General features: G+C 41.8%; 1 protein-coding gene across 1 annotated transcript; it reads left to right on the plus strand.

Annotated features, from left to right (window-relative positions):
- Positions 1–21,891: 21,891 nt before the first annotated feature.
- Positions 21,892–22,605, plus strand: LOC148163728 (uncharacterized). The gene has a single exon (XM_088025711.1). The coding sequence runs from the start codon at positions 21,892–21,894 to the stop codon at positions 22,603–22,605; it is 714 nt and encodes a 237-aa protein (XP_087881837.1).
- The last annotated feature ends 1,934 nt before the right edge of the window (positions 22,606–24,539 follow it).

Consider the following 24,539-nt stretch of genomic DNA (forward strand, 5'->3'; position numbering starts at 1 on the left):
GTGACATTATGTGTCCATTATACTCAAATAAATAAAATCTAATAAAAGAAAAAACGACGAAACAAAACAAATACCATGTTATATAAGAAAGATTTTCTCTCTCTCCTTTTTAAGATTTTTATTTATTTATTTAACAGAGATAGAGAGCACAAGTAGGCAGAGTGGCAGACAGAGGGAGAGGGAGAAGCAGACTCTCCCCCAAGCAGGGAGCCTGATGCGGGTCTCGATCCCAGGACCCTGGGATCATGACCCGAGCCGAAGGCAGCCGCTCAACCAACTGAGCCACCCAGGCGCCCCAAGAAAGATTTTTTTTCTTAATACAGGAATCCAAAGGAATAAATTTCTTGCTATCAATCTCAGTATCTCTATCTCTCTCCATCTCTCATTGTCACACCACCGACTTAGTGAAGGAACCTGAACAGTTAAACCCAATGCAAGACATTGCGTAGGTGTCTCCACCTGTGCAATGGAAAATTGCATGAGTATTTCCTAATTGCTGGCTCTGGTTTCATGGGGGGCTGTGAGGACTGACAATGAACAGGATTCTCCCTCAGGGCCCAATAAACTGGAAGAGCCAATTTGCAAATGCTCTTGCCTGAGCAGACTCAGAGGTATCCTAACCATATTGTCACAGCCCAAAGTACCTCACTTCCTCCCAGAGAGTGGTTCAAGTATTACATCAGTAGGTAGTATTAGATCTAATAATCTCAAAAACACACCTGGTAAGATGATTATTAAATAAAGTGTTACTTACTTAGGTTGCTTTAATCTCTCCATTATGTGGCAAGTAGGAACCGAAAATGGTCTAGCTCATAAAACCACTTAATCTGATTTGTAAAATAAAGCATCAGATTTCATCTCCACATTACTGCAGGCATTTTGGTGCAAGGCTTCCAGCTGAGCACTGGGCCAATAGCCAGAGGAGGAGCCATACGTTTGAGTTGCTTAAATTTTATTTGAGATAAAACATACACTGATATATGAAAAAGGTCTTATGGTCAAAGGCAAAAAGGCATTGATTTTGGAGGTGGAGGACCCAGGCTCTCTTTCTGGAACTAGCACTGAGGAGCTGTCACCTCCCCCCACCCCTGTGACTACATTTCTAAATGTGTAAATGAGAGCATATGATAAGATACTTTCTAGGATCTCTTGCAGTTCTAAGAGTAAATGGTTCTGTTCTATATGTAAACAAAATGCTGTGGAGTAATCAGGAAAGATGCAGTAGCAATACTAGTAACTAACTTTTATTGCTTTCTTACTACATTCTAGGCATTGAGCTACAATCTTTACAAGCTTTGAGGCATTCAAGCCTTAAAAGAACTTTTTAGGACAGGTGCTATAATTATATTCATTTTAGGAATGGAAAAATAAAAACAAATTAAAAAAACAAAACAAAACAAAAACAACTTTCCAAGATCAGATGACTAGAGTGGTTAAGTCACACAGCTAGAAGCAGCAGCCATTCAAGTGAGATTCAAAGGTTAAAGTACTGGTAGAAAAGTTAGGGACAGTGAGTTTTTTGATAAATGTAGGGGACACACATCTCCTAAATCAGTTGCAAAACTATTTATTTCACTCCATCTCTATCTTCAAGACCCTTCTTCAAGCCACCCTCATCAACCACCAGGACTCCTGCACATGCCCCCAGCAGACCACCTACCACTGCTCTTGGCACATCTGAAGAGTGATCTTTCCAAAACACAAATCTGATGTTGGCTTTTCCTCAGTAGGAATGCTGAATGAATCCACGAAGTGTATAGATCATTCATGTTAGAAAATAAGAACTGATGGTTGGTGAAGGGGAAAAGAAGGTAGTGGTAGTTCTTTTTCTTTTTTGTTTTTAAGATTTTATTTATTTATTTGAGAGAGAGAATGAGCATGAGCAGGGAGAGTGGCAGAGGGAGAGGCAGACTCCCCACTGAGCAGGGAGCCCGATGCGGGCCTTGATCTCAGGACCCTGAGATCATGACCTGAACCAAAGGCAGATGCTTAGCCCACTGAGCCACCCAGGCACCCCAGTACTGGTAGTTCTGAAGGCAGGTGGAAGAGTTTAGATTTCCGTTGTAAAGCAAACGGAGCCTCTGCAGATTTTCAACCCAGAAATGGCATGATCAAAAAAGCCTTTGAGAAAGTTAGTCCTACTAGTGGGTACAGTACAAAAAGAGATAAGACTGGTCAGGGTGCCGTGGCTGCCTTCCAGGCCAGGGCTGAAGAGCACAACAAAGCCAGGACCTGTGCAACCCAACATGCTGGTGGGGAGACTGGGAATCACTCCCCCAAGAATCTATACAAAGAAAGGGGAAAAGAGAAAGATGAAAGATGGCTTCATGGGCCTTACGAAGAATGGAAGCCAAAAGGAAATAAAGTCTGTTGGGGTTACTCCTTTAGTACTTTAAATATCAGGAATTTCAAAGGAACTGTAGTCATGACAACATAACCGTGATTTTGTTGAGATTTTTCTACATTTATAATGTTTCTAGCAGCCTGGGTTTGTACTCGAAACCCTTTCTAGCATAAATAAATAAAAAATACTTTAAAGAAAAATTTTCAATCAAACTGATAGCTTAAATAATCCATTTTTCTAATATTTTATTATTCCAATAATGTCAGGTCCTACCTGACAGGTAATACCAACGGGGATGATAACTTCATCTTTTTTTTTTTTTTTTAAGATTTTATTTATTTATTTGACAGAGAGACAGCAAGAGAGGGAACAAAAGTGGGGGGGGGAGAAGGAGAAGTAGTCTCCCTGCTGAGCAGGGAGCCCCTATGCGGGGCTCGATCCCAGGACCCTGGGGTCACGACCTGAGCCGAAGGCAGACGCTTAATGACTGAGCCACCCAGGCGCCCTGGGGATGATAACTTCATCTTAATTCTAAAATAATTTCAACACATAAAACATATTCCCTCAATCTCTAACCTGTTCATTCCAAGAAGGTATAATGTTTTCTTCATCATTGCTCTCCATTTTAGGTTAGGACAGAGCTCAGAAACACCAACATTAACTTGAATTTCATAGTGGACGAGGCAATCTACACATTTCCCAACATGTGTCATTTTGGTTGAGTGAGCTTCATTTCAGTTCTTGTTCTGCTGCATCTAGTTTCACAATGTGATTAATGACCAAACTTGTCTTAGCCTCCCCACAATTGCCTTGAGGACTTGAAAAACTAGATTTATTTATTTACTATAAATGCAAAACAAGAGATACAATTTATGATATAAATGTTGCCCTTAACATACAGATATTTATCACTGTTTTTTAATCAATTTCTTGGATTTTGCACACAGAAATGTTCTAGTTAGTAACCATTACCTTTTAAAAATTAAATATTATCTGTGAAAATTATCAGATTAACAACATTAATTTTTTTTTTTTTTTAGCTAAAGACAGCATAATGGTGGAAACCAGTCCTCACACTACGTATGTTCTCTGAACTCGACCTCAGAAAGGCCACTTGTAAGATAAGAATTATTTTTCTAGAGGTGAGGTGGAATATTAACTAGAATTTCAATAATAAAGTAACTTACAAAGTGAATATTGCCAGTAAGTTGACATGGTATTCCAACAATTGACCTGAGAGACCACTGGACTTTTTCCCCCTCTGAATTCTCTTGCCAATCCACTGGAATTCAGCGCTCTGAATCTTCATATGTAGGTGGCTGTGAAACATCACTGCCAATCCAGAGTGAACAATATTCAAAGCCCATTCTTACTATCCAAACCTATAGGCCTCTACAGTTCAGATGCAGCTTGGCTCAGCCGGCCCACCTCTGCCTTCAACTCTACATTCTAAATACACAAAAACTTTTATCAATTCCTCCAACCTGCCCGGGGCCTTTCTCACCTCCAAGCCGGCATACATGTCATTCATGTTAGAAGGCTCTTAGTCCCTTTTCTGGCTTAGCTAACTCTATTTGTCCTCTAAGGTCCTGCTAAAAGATCACTTCTTCAGCAAAATCTTAGTTGCCCCTTGGACTAGATTAGGTACCCCTGATAAATGTTCTCATTGCTCCCAGTTTTAGCATAACAACTATCATACTAATTAATGTCTGCTTTCTCCTTTAGATTATAAGCTCCATAAGAACTGACAGCTGTTAGGTTCTCAGTAAGACTTGATCTGCAGGGTTATTACAAGGATTAAAGGAGATAAGGCATAGAGTGCTCAGGGTTTAATAAATAGAACCCATTTTTATTACACCATTTTACATGCTTGTTGCCAAAATGTTAATAATGACAGCAATTCTGTAAAGCCATTAGAGCCAAACAAAGACCACCTCAAAGCACCCCTTCCTAGGAAAACTAGAGTGATCATATCCTCAGAATATCATCAGAGCCAAGCTCAACAGTCATGGTATCCGACTGATCCAACTTTTGTAGCCCCAGTGGCCCTTTCGGAACACTTCACAAAGCCTACATCTCCACCTTTCTGTTAGAAAATAGTAAGAAATACAATCAAAACAAGTTTAATGAACTTCAAGATAATTCTGGAATAATTTGTGTGTTTCATAGGATAAAACAAGTAAATATATAGATACAGATGGGAAAGAGGGTTTTCACCATGGGAAGATAGAGGTTGTTTATAACAGTAAGGTAGAACTAACCACTAACACACATTAAGAGTATGGATGAATTTCAAAAACATACAGAATGAAAGTAGGCACAAAGTGCGTGAGACTTAATTCCATTTGCAGAAATTTCTACATGAGACAAAACTAATCTATGGTGACAGAAAGTTGACTAGTGATTTTATGGGGTAAGGAGAATAGAACAGGATGTACACAAGCATGAGGGAACATTCTGGGGTGAGGCAAATGTTCTATATCTTGATTGGAGTGGAGTTTACATGGGGGTATACATTTGACAAAACCCACTGAACTGTACCCTTCAAGACGTACATTTTGTCATATGTAAATTATACACCCAAAAGTTCAAAATTATATTTATAAAAGAGCCTCTCTTTGGTGCTGAGTTAGAAAAATACAATCACTTTTTTTTTTAGAAACAGAAGTGGTAATAACTTGAACCTTTTAATGTTTAATTACTGTGAAAAGTTTCGTGTGTGTGTGTATGTGTTTCTGCCAGTGTGTGTATGTGTGTTTCAGTTTACTGTTATTCCTCAACTGCAAAACCCCTACACCTTAGTAATTAAAAGTGAATTCTGTCAGTGAGGGCACACTCTTAGCCACTGTTTTGTATTACCCCAGCTTTTGTTGCCTGAATGCCTAGACACCCCATAGGACATAAAGATTAGTTGCTCAGTAATGTAATATATTAGCGGTAATTGCTCTCCTGAGTGAACCCAGGTCCTAACTTGTATATGTAGATCACACAAATGTACAAGAACTAGAATCCTGGAGGCATGGGTAACTTTCCATGTTATCTTTCCCATATACCACATTTTGGCAACATCAAAGATAGATCCATTATGCATAGAAAATAGAGTAATATCTCCAAAAAGCTGGGAAATGTTTCAAAGCTTGTCAAACCAAAGCCTGCAGCAAACCCATCTTTGACATCACACAACTACAGATGTCCCAACATGTCTGCCTCTAATGTGCTCAACAAGAGAGATGTGGATCATGGCACACCATATGTTGGGGAAGCATGATGCAATCCAAGCACTGGGTCTTACGTCTTAAGTGAGATGCAACAGTTGTTTTAAAAATAGTAAGAGTGCCCTAGTTCTGTCGAGAGAGCTATTACAAGAGAGAAATTCTCCTTAGCTCAATATGGTAAAAATCAGATATGATGTTTTTCTATTCACATAAGTAGATTTTCCATTGAAATTCATGCCTGAGAGAGATTAGAACAGATACGAGTTACATATAAGTTTGGCTTTGCTGGAACTGAGATATACTAAGCAGGATGTCACCTATCCAGTGCCCTGTTCTAAGCCTGCTCCAAGGTTCCTTGTGCAAACTGGAAGACCAAATAGTGATAATAATAACTATTATTATATATAATATGTTATATTACCTATAATATGTTATAATATATAATATAGTTCATAATAATAATGATTAATAGTTATTATTATTAACATTATTATTATTATTATTATTATTATTATTATTATTATCTCGGTAGGAAGCAGACTCTGCTGACTTAATTCCAGTCACCGGAACAGGCACAAACCTTCAAAGTGCTCTTAAATATATCTGGTTTGCTTAGGAAATTTGAATCTCGCCAACCTCTTCCCCCCTTTTTTAACGCTAAAAAACTTGCTCCGCAGAGAAAGAAGAGTGCATTTGAAGCTTAGTCGAAATGTAGCTGAGAGGAAATTGTTCAATGTAAGAGAAAAAGCCTCTAAAATACTCCAGGTGTGTCTTAAGGCTACATTGCAACATGTATTTCATTGTTTTCATGGGAGCGATAGTTATCATAATTCGAGTCAAATCAGGTTTTTTCCAGGTTTTGGGTTCTTAAAATTTCCAAAACGAATTGTTAAATAATCTGATCAAGAGAATTCCAGCAGGAATCCCACATCTGCAGGCATGTGGCTAGATAGGCTGGCATCGGTCGCTTGGCCTCTCCAAATTTAAGCATTTTTTTTATGACTAACAGATAGGCCTGGCACATTCAGGGGCAGGAGACATGGCTTAAAAAGAGCAAACAAGAATATCTGACTTTACCTATATTATCTCTCTTAATCCTTAAAACAACTCTGAGGCAGGGCTTCTTAAATCCATTTATATGTTTGAGGAAACTGAGACCAAGAAAGGTTAGGGGACTTTTCCGTGGCCCCAGAGCTACTAAGAGAAGGAGAACACAGGCCTATGTGTTTCCAAAACCCTCACTCTTCCTACTTCCTCCCCTGACACTCTCCTCTTCTGTTCGGTGAGGACAATGAGGCCAGCATACAGCATTTTCATCTTTCAAAGTAGTCTCACATACATGGTCTCACTTAATACCCACAAACCTCTGCATGATAGGAACAGGCAATAATATTTTCTCTGTAACACAGGTGTGGAAACAACAACGTAGAAATTTTCCCAAGGTCACAACCCTAGAAAATGTCCAATTAGGCATTGAATTTAGTCTTCTAAGTCTAATTCAATGTGTCTTTCATTACATCTCATTTTTAAAAATTAAGTTGCCCCTAAATTTACAACCCCTACCTTTCTCTTTTACTACCGTAGTTTGTGGGTTCTTGAGCCGCGCATGCTCCTTTAGAGGTGTTTTTTTTCCCCCCAGAGGGGGTGCAGAAGTTCTTACCTACAAGGATACAAACGTCTTTGCCAAGTACTTCTAAATCTGAAACATATCAGAGCCAGCCATGGGCATGGTTGTTATAAGTAATCAAGTCTAAAAGAAATTTGTGCCACATTTATTTTTATACACTTTAATGTCTTGAACATTTGATAACCCCAGTTTTTCCAGTGGTCTTTCGTTTTGATCTGGCTCTCCACATACCCTACTTTCACATTCTGAGGAGCAAATCTCTTAACACATCTGGATCTTTTGGATGTTCTGGAAGAGAAAATCACGAAATAACACATATACACTTGTTTATGGTGTTAGCACTGCTTTTCCCAAGATACAGAGGACTGTAGCTGTTCATCATTTATGAATCATTCTAAAAACGCTTCTCTCCTGTGTTCCTGCATAGTGCCAAGATCGAATAGCTCCATGTCCCTTCAAGGTCATCTCCTATCTCTGTGACATATTGCAAGTGATCGAAAGGTTCACTTAGGGTGATAGACTTAAGAAGTAAATATGCAACCATCCAACCACTCCTAAGTCATGTCCCAACCAATCATTAGATGCTTTTAGCAAGGCACTTTCATACCACTCAGCCATCGTCAGGGAGATACATAAAATGAGAGTGTTTTTTAAGGGCATGTGACCCTGCCTGTGCTTACTCCTTACATATATTACCTTCGTGGTCCTCAAAACAACTTAAGCCTCACAATGCATGGTAAACATTTCTTTATTTTTTTAATTTTTATTTAAGTTCCAGTTAGTCAACATGCAGGGTAATTTATTAGTTTCAGGTGTACAATATAGTGATTCAACACTTTCATATGTCAGCCGGTGCTCATCATGACAAATGCACTCTTAAATCCTCATCACCTGTTTCACCCGGCCCCCCAATCCATGTCCCCTCTGGTAAGCATGGTAACTATTTCTTTACTTTTCTTTCTTTCTTTCTTTCTTTTTTTAGAGAGAGAGAGAGTGCGGGGATTGGGGGCAGAGGGAGAGAGAAAATATCAAGCAGGCTCCATGCCCAGCGCAGACCCCAACTTGGGGCTTGATGTCACAACTGTGAGATCATGACCCTGAAATCATGACCTGAGCCAAAATCAAGAGTCAGATGCTTAACCAACCGAGCCACCCAGTCCCACCCCGAATGCTAACTATTTCTAAACCCTCGTTTTTCAGATGATGAAACAGAAGCCCAAAGACATTAAGTAATATGCTCAAGATCATACATCTAGTATGGGGTAGGACCATGATTTGAAACTAGGACCATCATTCCGAAGTCATTGTTCTAACTGCTATGCTATACGGATGTTATGCAGCTTATACAAATCTAGATTATCCCAATTTATACTATTATCCCACTGTCTACTATACTATATTGCCCTATGCTAAACTATACTATGCCATACTATACTATATCAGATCACACTATATTATACTGTAGTATAACAGACCACACTAAAATATAATATACAATACACTATGCCACCATCTATTATCCATATAAACTATGCTATACTACACTACATTACGTTATATTATTTAGCATAGTTAATTTAACAATTTAAATAAGAGTCATTGTAACTGGAGTATGCATACAAGGTCATCATGGAAGAGATACCTAACATCGTGGAATGGTTTACTGACCACATAGAATAGCCCACATAATAAGCAGAATGAACTGGCAAAGCCCTAGCATCACAGAATCTTTACCTGGGAAATGTTTAATAGTTTGGCTCAGGAAATGCCACAGCATTTGGAGTGGAGATCCATCTGCACTTTGGGCTCAAAATTGAAAGATTTGGGGGGAAAATCTCCCCCCAAATTTTAAACACCTCTGATTTTCATAGTTTTGGAAGAACATATCCTAACCTGAAATATGAGTATACTGCATAAATAACTTTTTATAATGTTAATTGAAATTATTCTAAAATAAAGACTAATTTACCCAGAATTATGCAATCTTGGAAAATCAAGGTTTTTCTTTTCTTTCAGTTTGTGTCCAAATGCATATCTTTACATGTTAAAATGAGAGCACAGATATAATTTTATATTCAGCTTTCATTATACCAACTCTTTAAAAAAAAGTATTTTAATAGAAGGAAGAAACCTGCTTTCAGTGGTCATGTCAAAGATGAAACGTTGGTGAAGAAACTGCCTGGAACTTGAATATTTTCTATACCTAGCAACCCTAGAAATACACAGAAAAAAAATCAGCCTCATCTAATGGATTATTTCCCTTGATTTAAGCCACACCTTAGAACACTATACTGAGTGAATGAAAACAGGCAAGTAGAGCCTTCTGGTTATGAAACCTTTGGCTTGTCTAAAACTAAATGTTAGCCACCTGTGTAAGATGCACAGTTATCCAAAAACCCAACATACAGATAATATCCTGAGAGCTAGCCAAGAAGGTATGCTAAATTCAGAAGCCCCTGTCAAACAGAAAAGGCGCATCAATAGCCAAGTGTGATTCAGGAAGGCACAAATGACAGAGAGGATTTTGGCAGATGGGCGTGATCATTTCTCTGTTCTTCAGACAAAAATGAACAAATAAATGAAGTGCACTATGCACTTAGTGGAAACCAGAATTTCATGTTTATATAGGTTGCATATCATGTGATCATCTGTCCCTTCATCCCCCAAATAGGAGCATCCTGGGTAAACATTAATATCTATGTTTCCAAAAGTATTTAAGAGTGAGTTAAAAAAAATGTGTTAAAACTGGCTTGGGATGAAGGTCCATGTATGGGAGTGATGAATGCCTCCCGTGGGGGCTCTCAGGGAAGCCAGCTTTGAGTCATGGGGACTGGTATTAGGTCCGGTCAGAATCTGACCTCTTCACTAATGATCTGGAAGAGGGTGTCAATGGCTCATTAACAAAATGCATAGCTGAGTGGAATGATCGATTGGACGCCAGAAAGCAAAGAAATTAGTGATGTTAGTAAAATGAGATGCAACTTAGGGAAATGCTTCCTCATCTATTTAGACAGCGAATCACCCTCTGAAACTCATTTAATGGGAGCCATCAGTCCGGAAGGCACGGCTGGCAGCAGAAGCTTGGGGTGGGGCGGGGGGGGGAGTTTAGACAGGAGATGGGAGGCTGAACCAGCACAATCAGATTGACTCTCTGGAAAGACCTCACGACGGCTGGCCGGTGTTCACATGCTTCCCACAGCTCCTGCGACCAAGCCAGAGCTTCGGAAGTCCAGTCTGCTTCTGCCCGGTGGCCAGTCTGTCCTCTGACTTCTGGCTGTGGCCGGAAAAGATGTCTCTGGACGGCCTTCCCATTGTTGCTCTGTGCAAGGAGAAGAGGAGAGTGACCAGCACGTAGGGGCTTTGGGGCCAGTTTCTCAGCCAAGGCCAGAGATGTGGGTCCAGACTCAGGATTGAAAGTTAGGAGTACTTCTGGATAGACCTGGGAATTATGTCTTAATCTTGGCCGATAGCTAATTACAAGTTTTCTGAGGTAAATTTAGAACCAAACAAGACTCAAACCACTTTGCCAGCATTTGTAGGAAGTAGATCGTGGACTACCTGCTATTGCTACTATGTATCACATCCATCTGCTTAGAGGTAAACCCAAATTATTCTGAATAAGATTTGGATTTGGATTTACACGTACCTTTATAGCTTGATGCTGACCTTCTTCCCAATAGTTCCCTTATTAGTGGTAACTCCTGCGGAGCTCTCTCAGTGACTGCTGCTCATTAGTTAAGAAACAGCCATTTTAGCTCCACATCCAGCTCCCTGCTCCACGGGAAGCCTGCTTCTCCCTCTCCCACTCCCCCTGCTTGTGTTCCCTCTCTCGCTGTGTCTCTCTCTGTCAAATAAATAAAATCTTTAAAAAAAAAAAAGAAAGAAAGAAAGAAACAGCCATTTTAGGGGCGCCTGTGCGGCTCATCCGGTTAAGCATCTGCCTTCGGCTCAGGTCATGATCCTGGAGTCCTGGGATCGAGCCCCAGGTCAGACTCCCTGCTCAGCGGGGAGCCTGCTTCTCCCTCTCCCTCTGCTCCTCTCCCTGTATTCCTCCCTCGTCCCCCTGCCCCTGCTCATGCTCACACTCTCTCTGTGTCTCTCTGTCAAATAAATAAATAAAACCTTAAAAAAAAAAAAAAGAAACAGCCATTTTAGCTACAGGGTGAGAAAGTGGGGAATAAAACCTCTGGCTCCTCATTATTATGTATAAATTCTCGCCTCACTACCATGGGTGCAAGAATCATTACGTTTCTAAATTTTTCCAAATCAAGGTAAATCTGAATGCATTGGGAGGATATTTAATATTTTGGTTGACAGGAAACTTGGGGGACATATTCAATCAGAAAAATTGAAAGGGGGCTTCTGGTCTTGAGTCCATTACAATTGTCACCTAGAGCATCACTCGATGTATGAACTCATGTCCTTCCTCAAAGGCAGGCATCATTCCTCTTCACAGCCCTGCTATGCATGGCACCCACTGCTTGTGTGCCTATGTGGCTTGACCATTGTCCTACTGAGACTTCCAAGACGGCAGCACTGTGGGTTCATGCCCCAGGCATCCACTAACCATGCTGTTAAAGTCCTGCACCTCCTGGGATTGGGCGGATAGATCTCCACCAGTCAAAACGTAGGCTTAGAAAAAAGGGGGAAAAGGGGCCAAAAAAAAAAAAAAAAAACGGTTTGCCCTCTCTCCTTCACCCTCTTGAGACTGAACTTTAAAAAGGCTTATAACCCTGCCCCTAGGTAAGGGGACTTCATGCTTCTTGGACCAAACAGCCTGCTTACCCTTTAGAAAAGGAAAAGGGAAAATTCCTCTTCTCTTACTGCTTAGTGAATGTCTTCATCATGTTATCCTGCCACATGGCCATAAATGTTGACCCTGAGTTGAAAGGTTATGATTTTTAACCCCTGAAAGTAATAGATTGTTTCATGGTAAGGTCTCGTCACTGTTTAACCAAAATTCCACTGAAGGACATTATTTTATCATTATTTTCCTAAGACATCCAGATAGCTTATTTTAAGTTTATGGCTATTTAAGATTCAAAAGAGGTAAGGATTACTGTGTGAAAATGAATAGTAGATGCTACATGCCAAAGTTTATTTTGCCAAAGAAGAAATGACAATGATAGGCAGAATTGGCATAGTTCTATGCCTTTTAAATTAGAAAATACCCCATGGGCTATGGACTTAGATGGGGCACCTCAGGCTTTAGGATGATTCCTACTATAAAACTGATTTAGGGAGGGGCGCCTGGGTGGCTCAGTTGGTTAAGCACCGGACTCCTGATCTCAGCTCAGGTCTTGATCTCAGGGTCATGAGTTCTAGCCTCACAAGTATTGAAACAAGACTGACTTGGGGAACAAGCCCCCACTGGTAGCTTCTCCCATCACTTTAGTCCAGAACTCCATATCCTAAATCTCTTTTAGTCCAGGATGCATATCCCTTCTTGTCTTGTAACATAAAGAGACCCAGTTTCAAGGCGCGGCCCTCTGAGAGTGCAGTGTTGTGGACATTACCCAGCATGAAGTTTTAGACAGTCTGGCCCAGTTCTGATGGACTTAACTGGGGACGAGCCTTCTCCTAGTTCGAAGCCACTATTGGAGCCAGAACCTTGTTTGTCAAATCGTGACTGGATAGCCTTATCCAGCTTTCAAGAGAAGAGATCTGACATTTTCTCACCCCTGCAGCCTTTGCCTCTGTTATTCCCGACTTGAAGCCTCCGCTCTGGCCAAACTGGAGCCCAGCTCTTCTGATTCCTGCTCCAGGGCTCTCTCCCTTCTAGCCTTGTTAGCCGCCGCTGAGACTACATTTAACGTCGCCCTCAATTAGCCTGACAGGATACAGTCTCCCAAACCCCTCCTGGGACTGAGAGAAAAGAAGAGGCTTAGGGTGGGAAATGGAAAAGACTTTTATGTTCCTGGCTTTTCCTGCAGGTAAACCTCTCAGAAAATTGCTGTTTTTATTGTTTCCAGGCACTTGGCTCATATTACACCAACACAAACCTGGAAGGTTCTGTCAGCCCATCCATCAGCTTTCACAGGATGAGGACCTTTGGGAAACGTGGAAACAACTCAACAAATTGGAAATGTTAATGACGTGGTCCAAGTAAACACCAAATCTTGGACATTTCCTTCCTGTACCTTCCCCCAGCTGAAAATGACATGGAACATTTTTGTGAAGGAAACTTTTTAAAAGCATGTGTGAATATGTGTGTGCATGTGCACATGTTCATACTCTCAAAGGGGAGAGCCAAGCCAAAGCCATGGGGAATTTCCAAAAGGAAATGAACCTTTCTCAGAAAACCATTCTTTTCTCTCTGGAAATTGGGCTATATACAACCCAGAATTATTAAAATCTTGACTACATTCATGGGTTGTCAGATATTTCTCCCCCATAAGTCATAAATTTAATCTCTTACAAGTTTTTCTCCACACATCTGAATGACATGAGCTGCCCAGAAAACAATATTGATAATTTAGCTGATAGATAAAACCTCTTCTAATTTTGGAATATGTTGAGCATTTTTACAAATATTTAATGGATAATGAACTATTACTTCCCTGAATAAAATCAACCATCATGAGGTAGCAAGACCAACTTCACCTAAATTTCTTCTGGTGCCTGTTGCATATCAGCAGCAGTAAAATGCCTTGGCTTGCCATTTAGACATTAAAGTGCTCCTTGGCAAATTATCCAATACCTTGTATTCCACTGAAGAACATGGCAGGAAAAAATTGGGACAGCCTGAATGGTGATTATGTTGTCATTGTTCTTCCAGATTGTTATAGTCACTGTTGCTGTTTTTATTCTAATAAATGCGAACTTTATCCTAATTCTATAATCATGTGCTTAGATATGTTTTGTTCCTGAAGATGCCCTGTCCACAGAGGGCATGGTGAACTTCTTAATTGCCCCAATGCAGCCACAGTAAGCATATAGCAAAAAAAATCAGAAACAAGAATTTCATGCCAGCATTTGTAATTAAGTCCATCTATTGCAATTGTGACTAAACATTAGCTGGTTTTTAAAATAAGTTGTCTGAACTACGTAGGTAATATTACAGTTCCATTTGTTGTTAACAAAGGCAACTTGAGTTTAATTTTGAAGTGGACACTCACATTGTTCTTGGGAAGTTTTCAGCAGATTATCTGTAGACTTAAAGAAATTGGCATGTTTTATATTTCCACCTCGAAGGAAAGAAAAACATATTTTTTTAATTCTAGAATTATTGTTAAAATTAGGTTCTATGAAGTTTCTGAGGATATTCTATTCAGAAAATGTAGGATATGTGTGGTAGGCATAAAGAGCTACTAGGTGATAAAAATCTAAAAGCTACTATAGAGATGATATTCAAAGATTGTTTCCAGCTCCATTCACCCATTAGTAATTTTTAAGAGGGCAGGTGGTGCTGTAGGGGAGTGAATATACCTGTCCTTGGAAAGTGTTCATCCATTAATACGCAAATTTTACTAAAGATGTTGGTAAATAATCTCTTCTGAGGATGAGTTGAAGTAATTATAGAAAACATCTTCGTTTGTTCATTATTAGGTTAAATCTTATAAATCTTTCAAAGGCCAAATTAGTTAAAAAAGGAAATTTTTCATATGTTCAACCTTATATTTTCCTCTTTCCATTTATCATTATGTATATCCTTGTTACGTGTCAGTATTTGATGTGGGTTTAAAATAAAGGACATATTATGGGGCGCCTGCGTGGCTCAGTGGATTAAGCAGCTGCCTTCAGCCCAGGTCATGATCCCAGCGTCCTGAGATTGACCTGCATGCCCCCCCCCCCCCCCCCCGCCCCTGCTTAGCGGGGAGCCTGCTTCTCCCTCAGCCTCTGCCCCTCCCCCTGCTCATGCTCTCTCTCTCTCTCTCTCTCTCTCTCTCTCAAATAAATAAATAAATAAAATCTTTTTTAAAAAGGGACAGATATAATAAATCTATTAGCACAAATGACAAAAGAACAAAGGTTATGTAACAATATGGGAAGGATAATTGTTAAAAAAAAAGAAAGAAAGGATAATTGTTTTTGAAATTTTAGCCTAAGGCTAACTATCACAATTCAACAGAAAATTTAACTCAGAATTTCCTAGAAGCCAAAACAAAACTGGAACAAAAATTACATAGCTCTTACCATTAGAAATACATAGATATTCACAGATGAAAGTCAAACTTTTCCTAGCTATTAAAAGAAATATATCAGGTGAGCTTTTATATTAGAGGGATTTCTGAAGTTGACGCCTAATATTTATGTAATGTTATACAGTTTATAAATCTTTCTCTTATGAGTGATTTGATTGAAATTAATTTACCCGTTGGAATATTGAAAAGATCTTGGAGGGAACTGGAAGTAGTGCATCTTCACTATTGGATGAGAAAAGGAATACTTCTCCTAAGGAACACTTTTCCTCTTGGCATCCTCTGATTTCATGTACTCACCAAGCTAACTTGGTTTCTAAAGTATGGTACCATCCTAAAAGTTATTTTATATTGTGAACTGTCAATATTTTCAGATAAAAACTGAACTACCGTGGGGCACCTGGGTGGCTCAGTTGGTTAAATATCTGACTTCAGCTCAGGTCATGATCTCAGATGCTGGGATTGAGCCCTGAGTTGGGCTCTCTGCTCAGCTGGGAGTCTACTTCTCCCTCTCCCACCGACCCCCCCACCCCTGCTTTCTCTCTCGCTCTCTCTCTCTCAAATAAATAAAAAAAAATTAAACTGATGTGCATCAGGCCAGTTAAGCTGGGGGAGGTGGGTGCTTTTCAAGAATCTGGACAAACTGACACCAAATTTCCAGATTTGTTGATTTAGGAGACCAAACTTGGGAATGCAAGAAGGTAAAAGAAAACAGGAATTTTTTTGAATAGATTACTTCTCTTAGACATTTCCCCACCCCATTACCATTTCAATATGGGTTAAAGAGAACGATTTTGCCTGGGTCGCTCAGATGGTTAGGCGTCTGCCTTCGACTCGGGTCATGATCCCTGGGTCCTGGGATCGAGTCCTACATCGGGCTCCCCACTCCGCGGGGAGCCTGCTTCTCCTTCTGTCTGTCTGTCTGTCTGTCTCTCTCTCTGACTCTCATGAATAAATAAATAAATAAAACATTTTAAAAAAAGAGAACGATTTCTCTCTTTTTCCCCACCTTTATTGAGATATAATTGACATATAACATTGTGTAACATCGTGTAACTTGAAGGTGAACAAAGTGTTAATTTGATACACTTCTGTATTGCAAAATGATTACCACCATAGCATTCTTTTTTTTTTCCCACCACAGCATTCTAACACTTGCATCATGTTACATAATTACCATTTCTTTTTTGTGATGAGAACATTTAAGATTTACTCTCTTGGCAACTTTGTGCTTGAGAAGAATGTGTATTCGGCTGCTGGTGGATGGAAGGTTCTCTAAATGTTCTTTTCATCTGGTCTAACATGTAGTTTAAGGCCAATACTTCCTTGTTGGTTTTCTGTCTAGTGTATCTATCCATTGCTGAAAGTGAGGTATTGAAGTCCCCTACTATTATTGTATTGCTATCTATTTCTCCCTTCAGTTCTCTTAGTATTTGCCTTATATATTTAGGGTTCCTAAAAAGAAGGCTTTCTAGTGTTAATAAAAGACTTCTATAAAACCAGCAGGGTTCTCAGTGTGCTTAAATCATTGACCTCTATAAATATTTAGTTAGAAAAGTAAAAAACAGTCATAGTTCTTACATTTTAATCCCTTTGGCTTATTAACTCAACAACACAGGGTTTTTTGATGTTTAGATAAGAAATCTTGAAAAAACAGCCAACCACTGAACAAAATACATGGGTAACCCATTAGGGAGCTCACTTCCCTTTGGGTCAACAAGGGAAGTTATAATATATTTGTTCTAACATGATTAAGGGTTCGAAGTATCTAAAGTAACAAAGTCTTTAGGTTTAAACATTAGAAATATTTCTTTTCCATCATGGTCAAAAATATTTCCAAAGTATTCTTTGTAAGAGCAAACGATTGACCAAAATATGTAATTTATTTACATATTTACAAATACATGTAATATAGATATAAACCTGGGCAATATCCACAGAGTAATACTCACTTGCATCTCTACCTGACAAAATTCATTTGCCTCTCTATGAATGAAAATCATTTGTGTTACTACCAGTTTTCTGTAATTTACAGACTTGCAGAATAGCTGAAAACAACAAAAGAGGGGACACCTAAGCAATGCCCAGCATTCCAGTGAAAGGACACCTAGTAATTCTTTTCCCATTTCAAAATCTTTCACATTTGTCCCCTGAGAATTTTCATTCCAAAATAAAAGATTTAACAACATCTCCATGGGTTATTTCTCAACAAAAACTAGCGACAACAAAAATATCCCAGCTCTGGATACCTATTTCTCTTCCCTTCACCATTACTAAATTTAGGTTATGTTTGAAGAGTTTTTATTCATTTAAAATTTAAATTTGGTGGAGTAATTTAAGTGTTAGGGTTATCAGTTTTAAAAAGGGTCATATTTGGGTTCAGCATCACCAGAAAGCAATTTATAATTATTCTATTGATAGCTTAAGATCATGAACAAATCCATACCTCCTTCCAGTAGTTTTCAAAAAGCAGAAAAGAAGCATTGCGAAGACTAGTGTAAGGTAAAATTAGTCTTTTTCTACTAATCACTCTATTATAGGCCTATTCCTTCCTAGTCTTCTGACATCAAGGGTATTTTGCAAGATTGAGTATGCCTCAGCTCCAATAATCCCAACAATATTGGCAGAATTTTTCTCCCATCAGGAATCTGAAGCTTCACAGAGTTCTTCAAATTGTATCTAATTTAAGTATAAGACACCCATAAGTCTACATCCAAAGTAGCCAAATTTGATTATGAGTAGGGGAGCTTCAGGGATTTCAAAGATCATCTAATTTGACAATTCCATTATAAAGCAAATCCCTCCTGATTAATTTGGCTGATGTGTTATTACAAAAAAGGAAAGCATACTTCTGAGTCAAAGGACCAAGGGGACCAGTTGTTGGCTGGGTGACAAGAAGTATTTGAAGGCTGAGATGCCTACCAAGTGGGTTGTTGTCTTTGAGAAGGGAGGGATGGCTATAGTGGTAGAGTTCACTGTCAAAAGTATAGCACCTATAACAAAAGTGCAATTTGGGGGGCTGCCTGGGTGGCTCAGTGGAATAAGTGTCTGCCTTCAGCTCAGGTCATGATCTTGGGGTTCTGGGATTGAGCCCCGTGTCGGGCTCCCTGCTCAGTGGGGAGACTGCTTCTCCCTCTCCCTCTGCCCCGCCCCCAGTACTCTCTCTCTCTCTCAAATAAATAAGTAAAATCTAAAAAAAAGAAAGAAAGGGGCGCCTGGGTGGCTCAGTCATTAGGCAGCTGCCTTTGGCTCAGGTCGTGATCCCAGGGTCCTGGGATCGAGGCCCACATCCAACTCCCTGCTCAGCGGGAAGCCTGCTTCCCCTCTCACACTCCCCTTGCTTGTGTTCCCTATCTCACTGTCTCTCTCTCTCTGTCAGATAAATAAATAAAATCTTTAAAAAAGAGAGAGAGAAAGAAGTGCAATTTGGGCTGCTAAGAGTAAATGACAATTCTCCTCCTGAGTTTATGGGAAAAAAAATTGTATTGGAGTTCTCTAGAGCAACAGAACTATTTAGATATACATGTCCTAGAGAGAATAATAGGAATTGGCTCATGCAATTATGATGGTTGAACAGTCTCATGATCTCTTGTCTGCAAGCTGACATATTAATGGAAAATCTCTCTCTCAGATATCAATACTTTTACACTGTTTCTTTTAACACAGAGCAGTATCGAAGCAAGGAAAGACGAGGATGCAAAAAAAAAAGCTTAATATTTCAAAATATATATTGTTTTGTGTCTGAGAAGATGTAAGATACCTGAATATCTTAAATAAAATTAATCTCAAACGCATTGTCTGAACTAGATAGAAGGCAGATGCCCCTGAATCTAGAGGAAAGTTTAATGAAACACTGAGTGCTCAGAAACCAGGACTCAAGCTGTGAAATTTCTTTTTCTTCTGTCCCTTTCAACTGTCTCTCTGGGGTCCCAGCTCTCTGCACTTGAGCACCTTCTTCACTGCTCTCCATTGTCAAGGATCCTCACCTTCTTCCCTCTGAAAAAGGAGGCAACTCAGAGAAGAGGGTGGGCGGGGTGGGCTTTGAAGGCGATTTGAGGAAGAAGAAAAGGCCTGCTCTCTATAAAAGATTATTATAAGAATCACTCTTTGGGGATAAAACTTTGTCTCTAGAGAGTTCCTATAAAAAATATATAAGCATGTTTCTTGAAAAGCATAACACACCAACCTATTGCACATAACAACAAGGACAATTTTACTAGTCTATTTCACTGTTAACTTAGAAATTGTGGTGGCTAATTTTATGTATCAACTTGATTAGACCATGAGGTACCTACATATTCCATCAAATATTATTCTGGGTGACTCTGTGAGGATGTTTTTAGATGAAATTAACATTTTTTAAAAAAGATTTTATTTATTTATCTATTTAGAGAGAGTGTGTGTGCAAGAACAGGAGGAGGGGCAGAGGGGAAGGAGAGAGAATCTCAAGTGGACTCCCCACTGAGCATGGAGCCTGATGTGGGGCTCGATCTCAGGACCCTGAGATCACGACCTGAGTGGAAACCGAGAGTCAGATGCTTAGCCAACTGAGCCACCCAGGCAACCGGGGATGAACTTAACATTTAAATTGACAGATTGAAAGATTGCTCTCCTCAGTGGAGGTGGGCCTTATCCAATCAGTTGAAGGCTTGGATAAAAACAAAAGGTTGACCCTCCCCATGAATAAGAGGGAATTCCTCCTGCCTAACAGCCTCAGACTCAAACTCAAACAATCAGTTCTTCCTGGGTCTCAAGGCTGCGAGCCTTTGTATTTGAACTCCATCATTGGCTCTCCTAGGTCTCCAGCTTTCCTGGGGCTTGTCAGTCTCCATGATCCAGTGAGCCAATTCCTTATTACATATAACACATATGTTTTATTGGTTTTGTTTCTCTGGAGAGCCGAAATATAGAAATCTAGAAGATCATGGAATTAATTTCACACACACCAACCTAGAGCAGGTTTGGTCATCTGGCCCAGTCCACTGAACATTTTAGCACAGATTATACCCACAGTATAAGTGTATGAGTCTGATGGGAAAGAAAGAGGAGTGGCTCCAGTGTAAATTGCCTGGGAGGAGGTAAGGTCCTGTGCTTGGAGAGAGACTCAGCCCAAGGAAGACCTAACGCTCCCAGAGTGTAAGATAATTTTGATGAAACGATGAAAACATTCACGCTCCAAATTTTCCATCTCATTTCTCAATAACTAAATTTTAGGTCACCAAAAATGAACGGAAAATGGATAAAATGTTGCCTGTCTTGGAACATTTTTGTTCCAGGCGAATGTGTCCTGTTGAGTGAGTGGTCAACTATCCAAATATTTTGCCTGAAATTTTCCAAAACAAAAAACAAAACCCAAATATTTGGCCCGAAATCCTTTTGTTTGGGATAAATTTGGTCAATAAAAAGCCAAATCAATGGTAAATTAGGCATTTTAATTTCTCTTAATTGGATGTGTCAAATTCCATGTAACTAAATACAGTAACATTTAGCAGTGCTAAGTTTCAAGGAGCTTGAGAGTTAAGAGATTAGCAGTCTTCAAGATAAATCAAGTAATCAAGCATCTTGGGATATCTAATTCGTTTATATATAATAATCAGTACTTTAAAATACAAAATCTTTAGAGCGGGAAATTTAGGAGCCAAGGCAGAGCACTTACGCAGCTCTTTTAGTATTGTTAGCAGAAACAGTGGAAACACGTGCAGCGCCCAGAAATTAATCAGACCCAAGTGATCCACTTGAAAGAGAAGGAAGAGGAATTTGCTCTGCATCTCCCGATCATCTCATGAGTTTAAGAAAGTAAAATGAGAAGAAATGTTTCAGAAACTGAGTCCCCAGACCCAAACCCCAAATCCAACCTGGTACTTTTCTTCGGTGCGAGCAGAGCAATGGGCGGTAAAGGCAAACAGCCCAGGGCGCCCCCTGAACAAAGTGCGCGGGGCGGGCAGGAAGCCCTGGACCAGGAGACCCTTTTTCTTGGTTTCGGGAAGGTGCTTCGGACAGCCCCGTTTCTCCCCACCTCCCCGCCCCCCACCACGCGAAGGCTGCGAGCGCGGGGCGCAGGCCGGCGGGGGACAGAAAGGCCCGGGGACGAGACGCGGACAGGGCGCCGGGCAGGAGAGCGTGTCGCCGGGCGCCGCCGCCGCTGTTGTCCGGGGTCCTGAAAGCCGGGAACTTCCCGGGAAGCAGCGGACACTTTTCTCGGTGTCGGAGCGGGGTTGTGCGGGTTTCAGGGTGCGCACCTGCTAAGCCCGTCCTGGCCCTAGGCCCGGAGGTGCGGGCAGATGAGGCCCTCCCCAGCCCCGTGGGTGGGGGTGCGTGATTGGGGGGGCGGCGGTGAGCACGGCCGGGAGGGCCAGGCAGGACCCCGGTGGCCCTTCTCCGCCTCTCGGGCAGCCCCGCGCCGCGACCCCGCTCCACCTGCGCGCGAACTCAGGTGGCCGGGGACGCGGGCGCCCGGGGCTGAGTGCGGCGGCGAGCGGGGCGGGGGCGGAGGGTGCTGGGGGTGGGGGGCGGCCCTAGTCCGGAGATGGAGGGGGGGCGGGTGGAGGCGAGAGCGAGCGGGGCATGCGCAGTGGGGCGGATGGAGGTGGCGATGGCCGGCGGAGGCGGGGGGACTGCTGTTTATTCGCAGCTGGGCCAACTCGGCGGCGCAGGCGGCGGCGGAGTGCGGGGCGCCAGCGGCGGGTACAGCTGCCGCCGCACCATGCCCGAGCCCACCTCCGGGCAGCCGCGGCGCGCCGCCGGGGCCCCGGCCGGGGAGGATGCCAGACGCCCGGGAGCGGCCAGGGCAGCGGTGGCGGCGGCGGCACGATGGTGGTGACGGGCTCTGCTCGAGGCAGCGGCGGGGACCGCGCGCCCTCCCGGCGGCGGGGCTGCGGACTCGCGCCGGCCGGGGCCGCGGCGCTGCTGGCCGGGGCGAGCTGCCTGTGCTACGGCCGCTCCCGGCAGGGCGAGTTCGTGCACGACGACGTGTGGGCGATCGTGAACAACCCCGACGTGCGGCCCGGAGCCCCGTTCCGCTGGGGCATCTTCACCAACGACTTCTGGGGCAAGGGCATGGCCGAGAACACCAGCCACAAGTCCTACCGGCCGCTCTGCGTCCTCACCTTCCAATGCGCGGGCGCGCGGAGAAGTTGCGAGACTGGCCTGAGGAGAGTTTCTATTTCTAGCTGCCTCGTCCCCTCCACGCCTCCCTCCTCTCCCAGCTGTGCTGCCTGGTCCTCTGCTCGGCTTCTCTGTGTCCCTGGGGTGGCTGGGGAGGTGGGCCTGGGGTGTTAGGACAGTTTCCCCAAATGTCTGCGATCTCGGTGGACTGTTTTTTCTGGATAGAGCTGGGAGGGGGCTGAAGGAGCCTCATCACTTGCTGTCACCGTCGTCCCCTACCCTCCCGGTCGCCATGACCAAATGAACTAGTCCTAGTACAGCACGCTCCAGAGGAATGTGTGGAAGGGGCCAGGGTGAGGGGCACACTGCTCTCAGGATGGGTAATTTCTTAGAGTCTTGTGGGTAACTTTACAGATGGGGGCTCTGTGTGAACCTCTTTGGAGTCGCGTACTATCCCAGGAGGGGTAGCTGGGATCTAACAACTTCCTGGGTTTGGGGGAGAAGCCGAGGTGTCAAAAACTGTAAAGTCTGAGACTTTACCGTTCTTCCAAGCAATTACCTTGCCATATTTCATACATGCTGGCAGAAGACAGAAGAAGCCTGAGTCAGACAAAAAGTAGTTTATCACTTTATTACTCAGGACAGAACAGTCAGCTTGAGCCATCTGCTCAGTGGCTTCCCCTTGCCCCCCAGAGTCCATGGGGGTGATGCAGAGATGGCTTAGATGGACGTTTCACCTACCAGTGAATCCCAGTCTTTTAAAGGGGCTCTTAATTCCTCCCCCAGACACCTTGTCCCCAGGGGAGAGATTACCTTTATTGTTCTGGTCAGGAAACAAATACGGTCTCTGTTCTAAAGGGAGAAGCTATCTCAGATATTCTTGAAAAGATAGTCTGGGACAAAAACTGTAATAAGAAGTACTGAAATGACGGGGAGAATTTCTTCCCAACAAGAAGTAGGCGTGGATCTCAACACACCTTCTAACCTTGGCTGTCCTCCAATTCTCCACCCACAAAACGAGTAACAATCAAGACCTTCCTGGCATCCCATACAAGCTGGTTTTTCCTTTATAAATTTGGAGTTACTGTTCATTTCTAATGTGAATGATGTGAATGATTTAAAGTGTCGGGGAATCCAAAAGTTTTTAGGGTGGAATATTCAATTTAAATGAGGCCTAATCTTAGACTTTTTATTTAAGAGAGAACAAGAAAAATGGCTGTTGTAAATTATCTACAAAACACATTTTATCTTAGTTACTCAGAGAAGAGAACTTTGAAATGCAGGGAACCTGATAAATCATGCTTTCCAAGTCTGAGTGTATGGGAGGGATGGTGGTATCTAAAGAAAGGGTCCTATTTCTGGGTCATGAGGGTTTTGTGTATATGATGTAGATGAATCTGAGTGGTGGGAGGCTTCTTATGAAGCAATCTTTTGTAATCAATAAATTCTTTTTATCTTCCTTTGGAGCCACTTGCCTGGTTTTCCTACCTTTGAGGAGCTAGTTATCCACTTTCAAAGAACGAATGCTTGTTGATGCCAAAGTAATGTCATTGTTCTTCTAACAGCAATAGATGTTTTCTGTTCCAAAATGTCCTGTATGATCTGAGCCCTGGTCACCTCTCCAACTTCATCTCTACCTCACTCACTTATTTCAAGCTGACACCCGGGATCCCTTGTTCCTCGTGCACAGCAAATGCGCTGCCACATCAGGGCTTTTGATTTGCTGCTCTTCTTGCAGATATTTATGTGTCTTGCTCAGTCTTTGCCTAACCTCACATCATCAGAGAACTCTTCTCTGATTATTTTATCTCAAAAAGTAAGCACTTCTCCTTGACTTCATCTGTATCCTCTTACGTTGCTTTTTCTTCATTGGCATTTATCATCGTCTGGCATTAGATATTCATTTGATTATTCCTACCCAAACCCCCTCACTACCCACTACCATGTGATCTCCATGAGGGCTATCCCTTGCATCTAGAACCATTTCTGCCGACACAAAACAGTTTATTTTTAAGTAGACTTATTCATCGATCAATGAATAGTTTGGGGGGATGTTTAGCAACTTTTCAGATAATTTTTAAGACAAGGCTGTCTTTTCTCCCTTTTTT

This window comes from Eumetopias jubatus, unplaced genomic scaffold (genome assembly GCF_037043125.1).
Source record: "Eumetopias jubatus isolate StellerSeaLion01/CBP00866 unplaced genomic scaffold, mEumJub1_p1.0 scaffold_8, whole genome shotgun sequence".
Taxonomy (NCBI): Eukaryota; Metazoa; Chordata; class Mammalia; order Carnivora; family Otariidae; genus Eumetopias; species Eumetopias jubatus.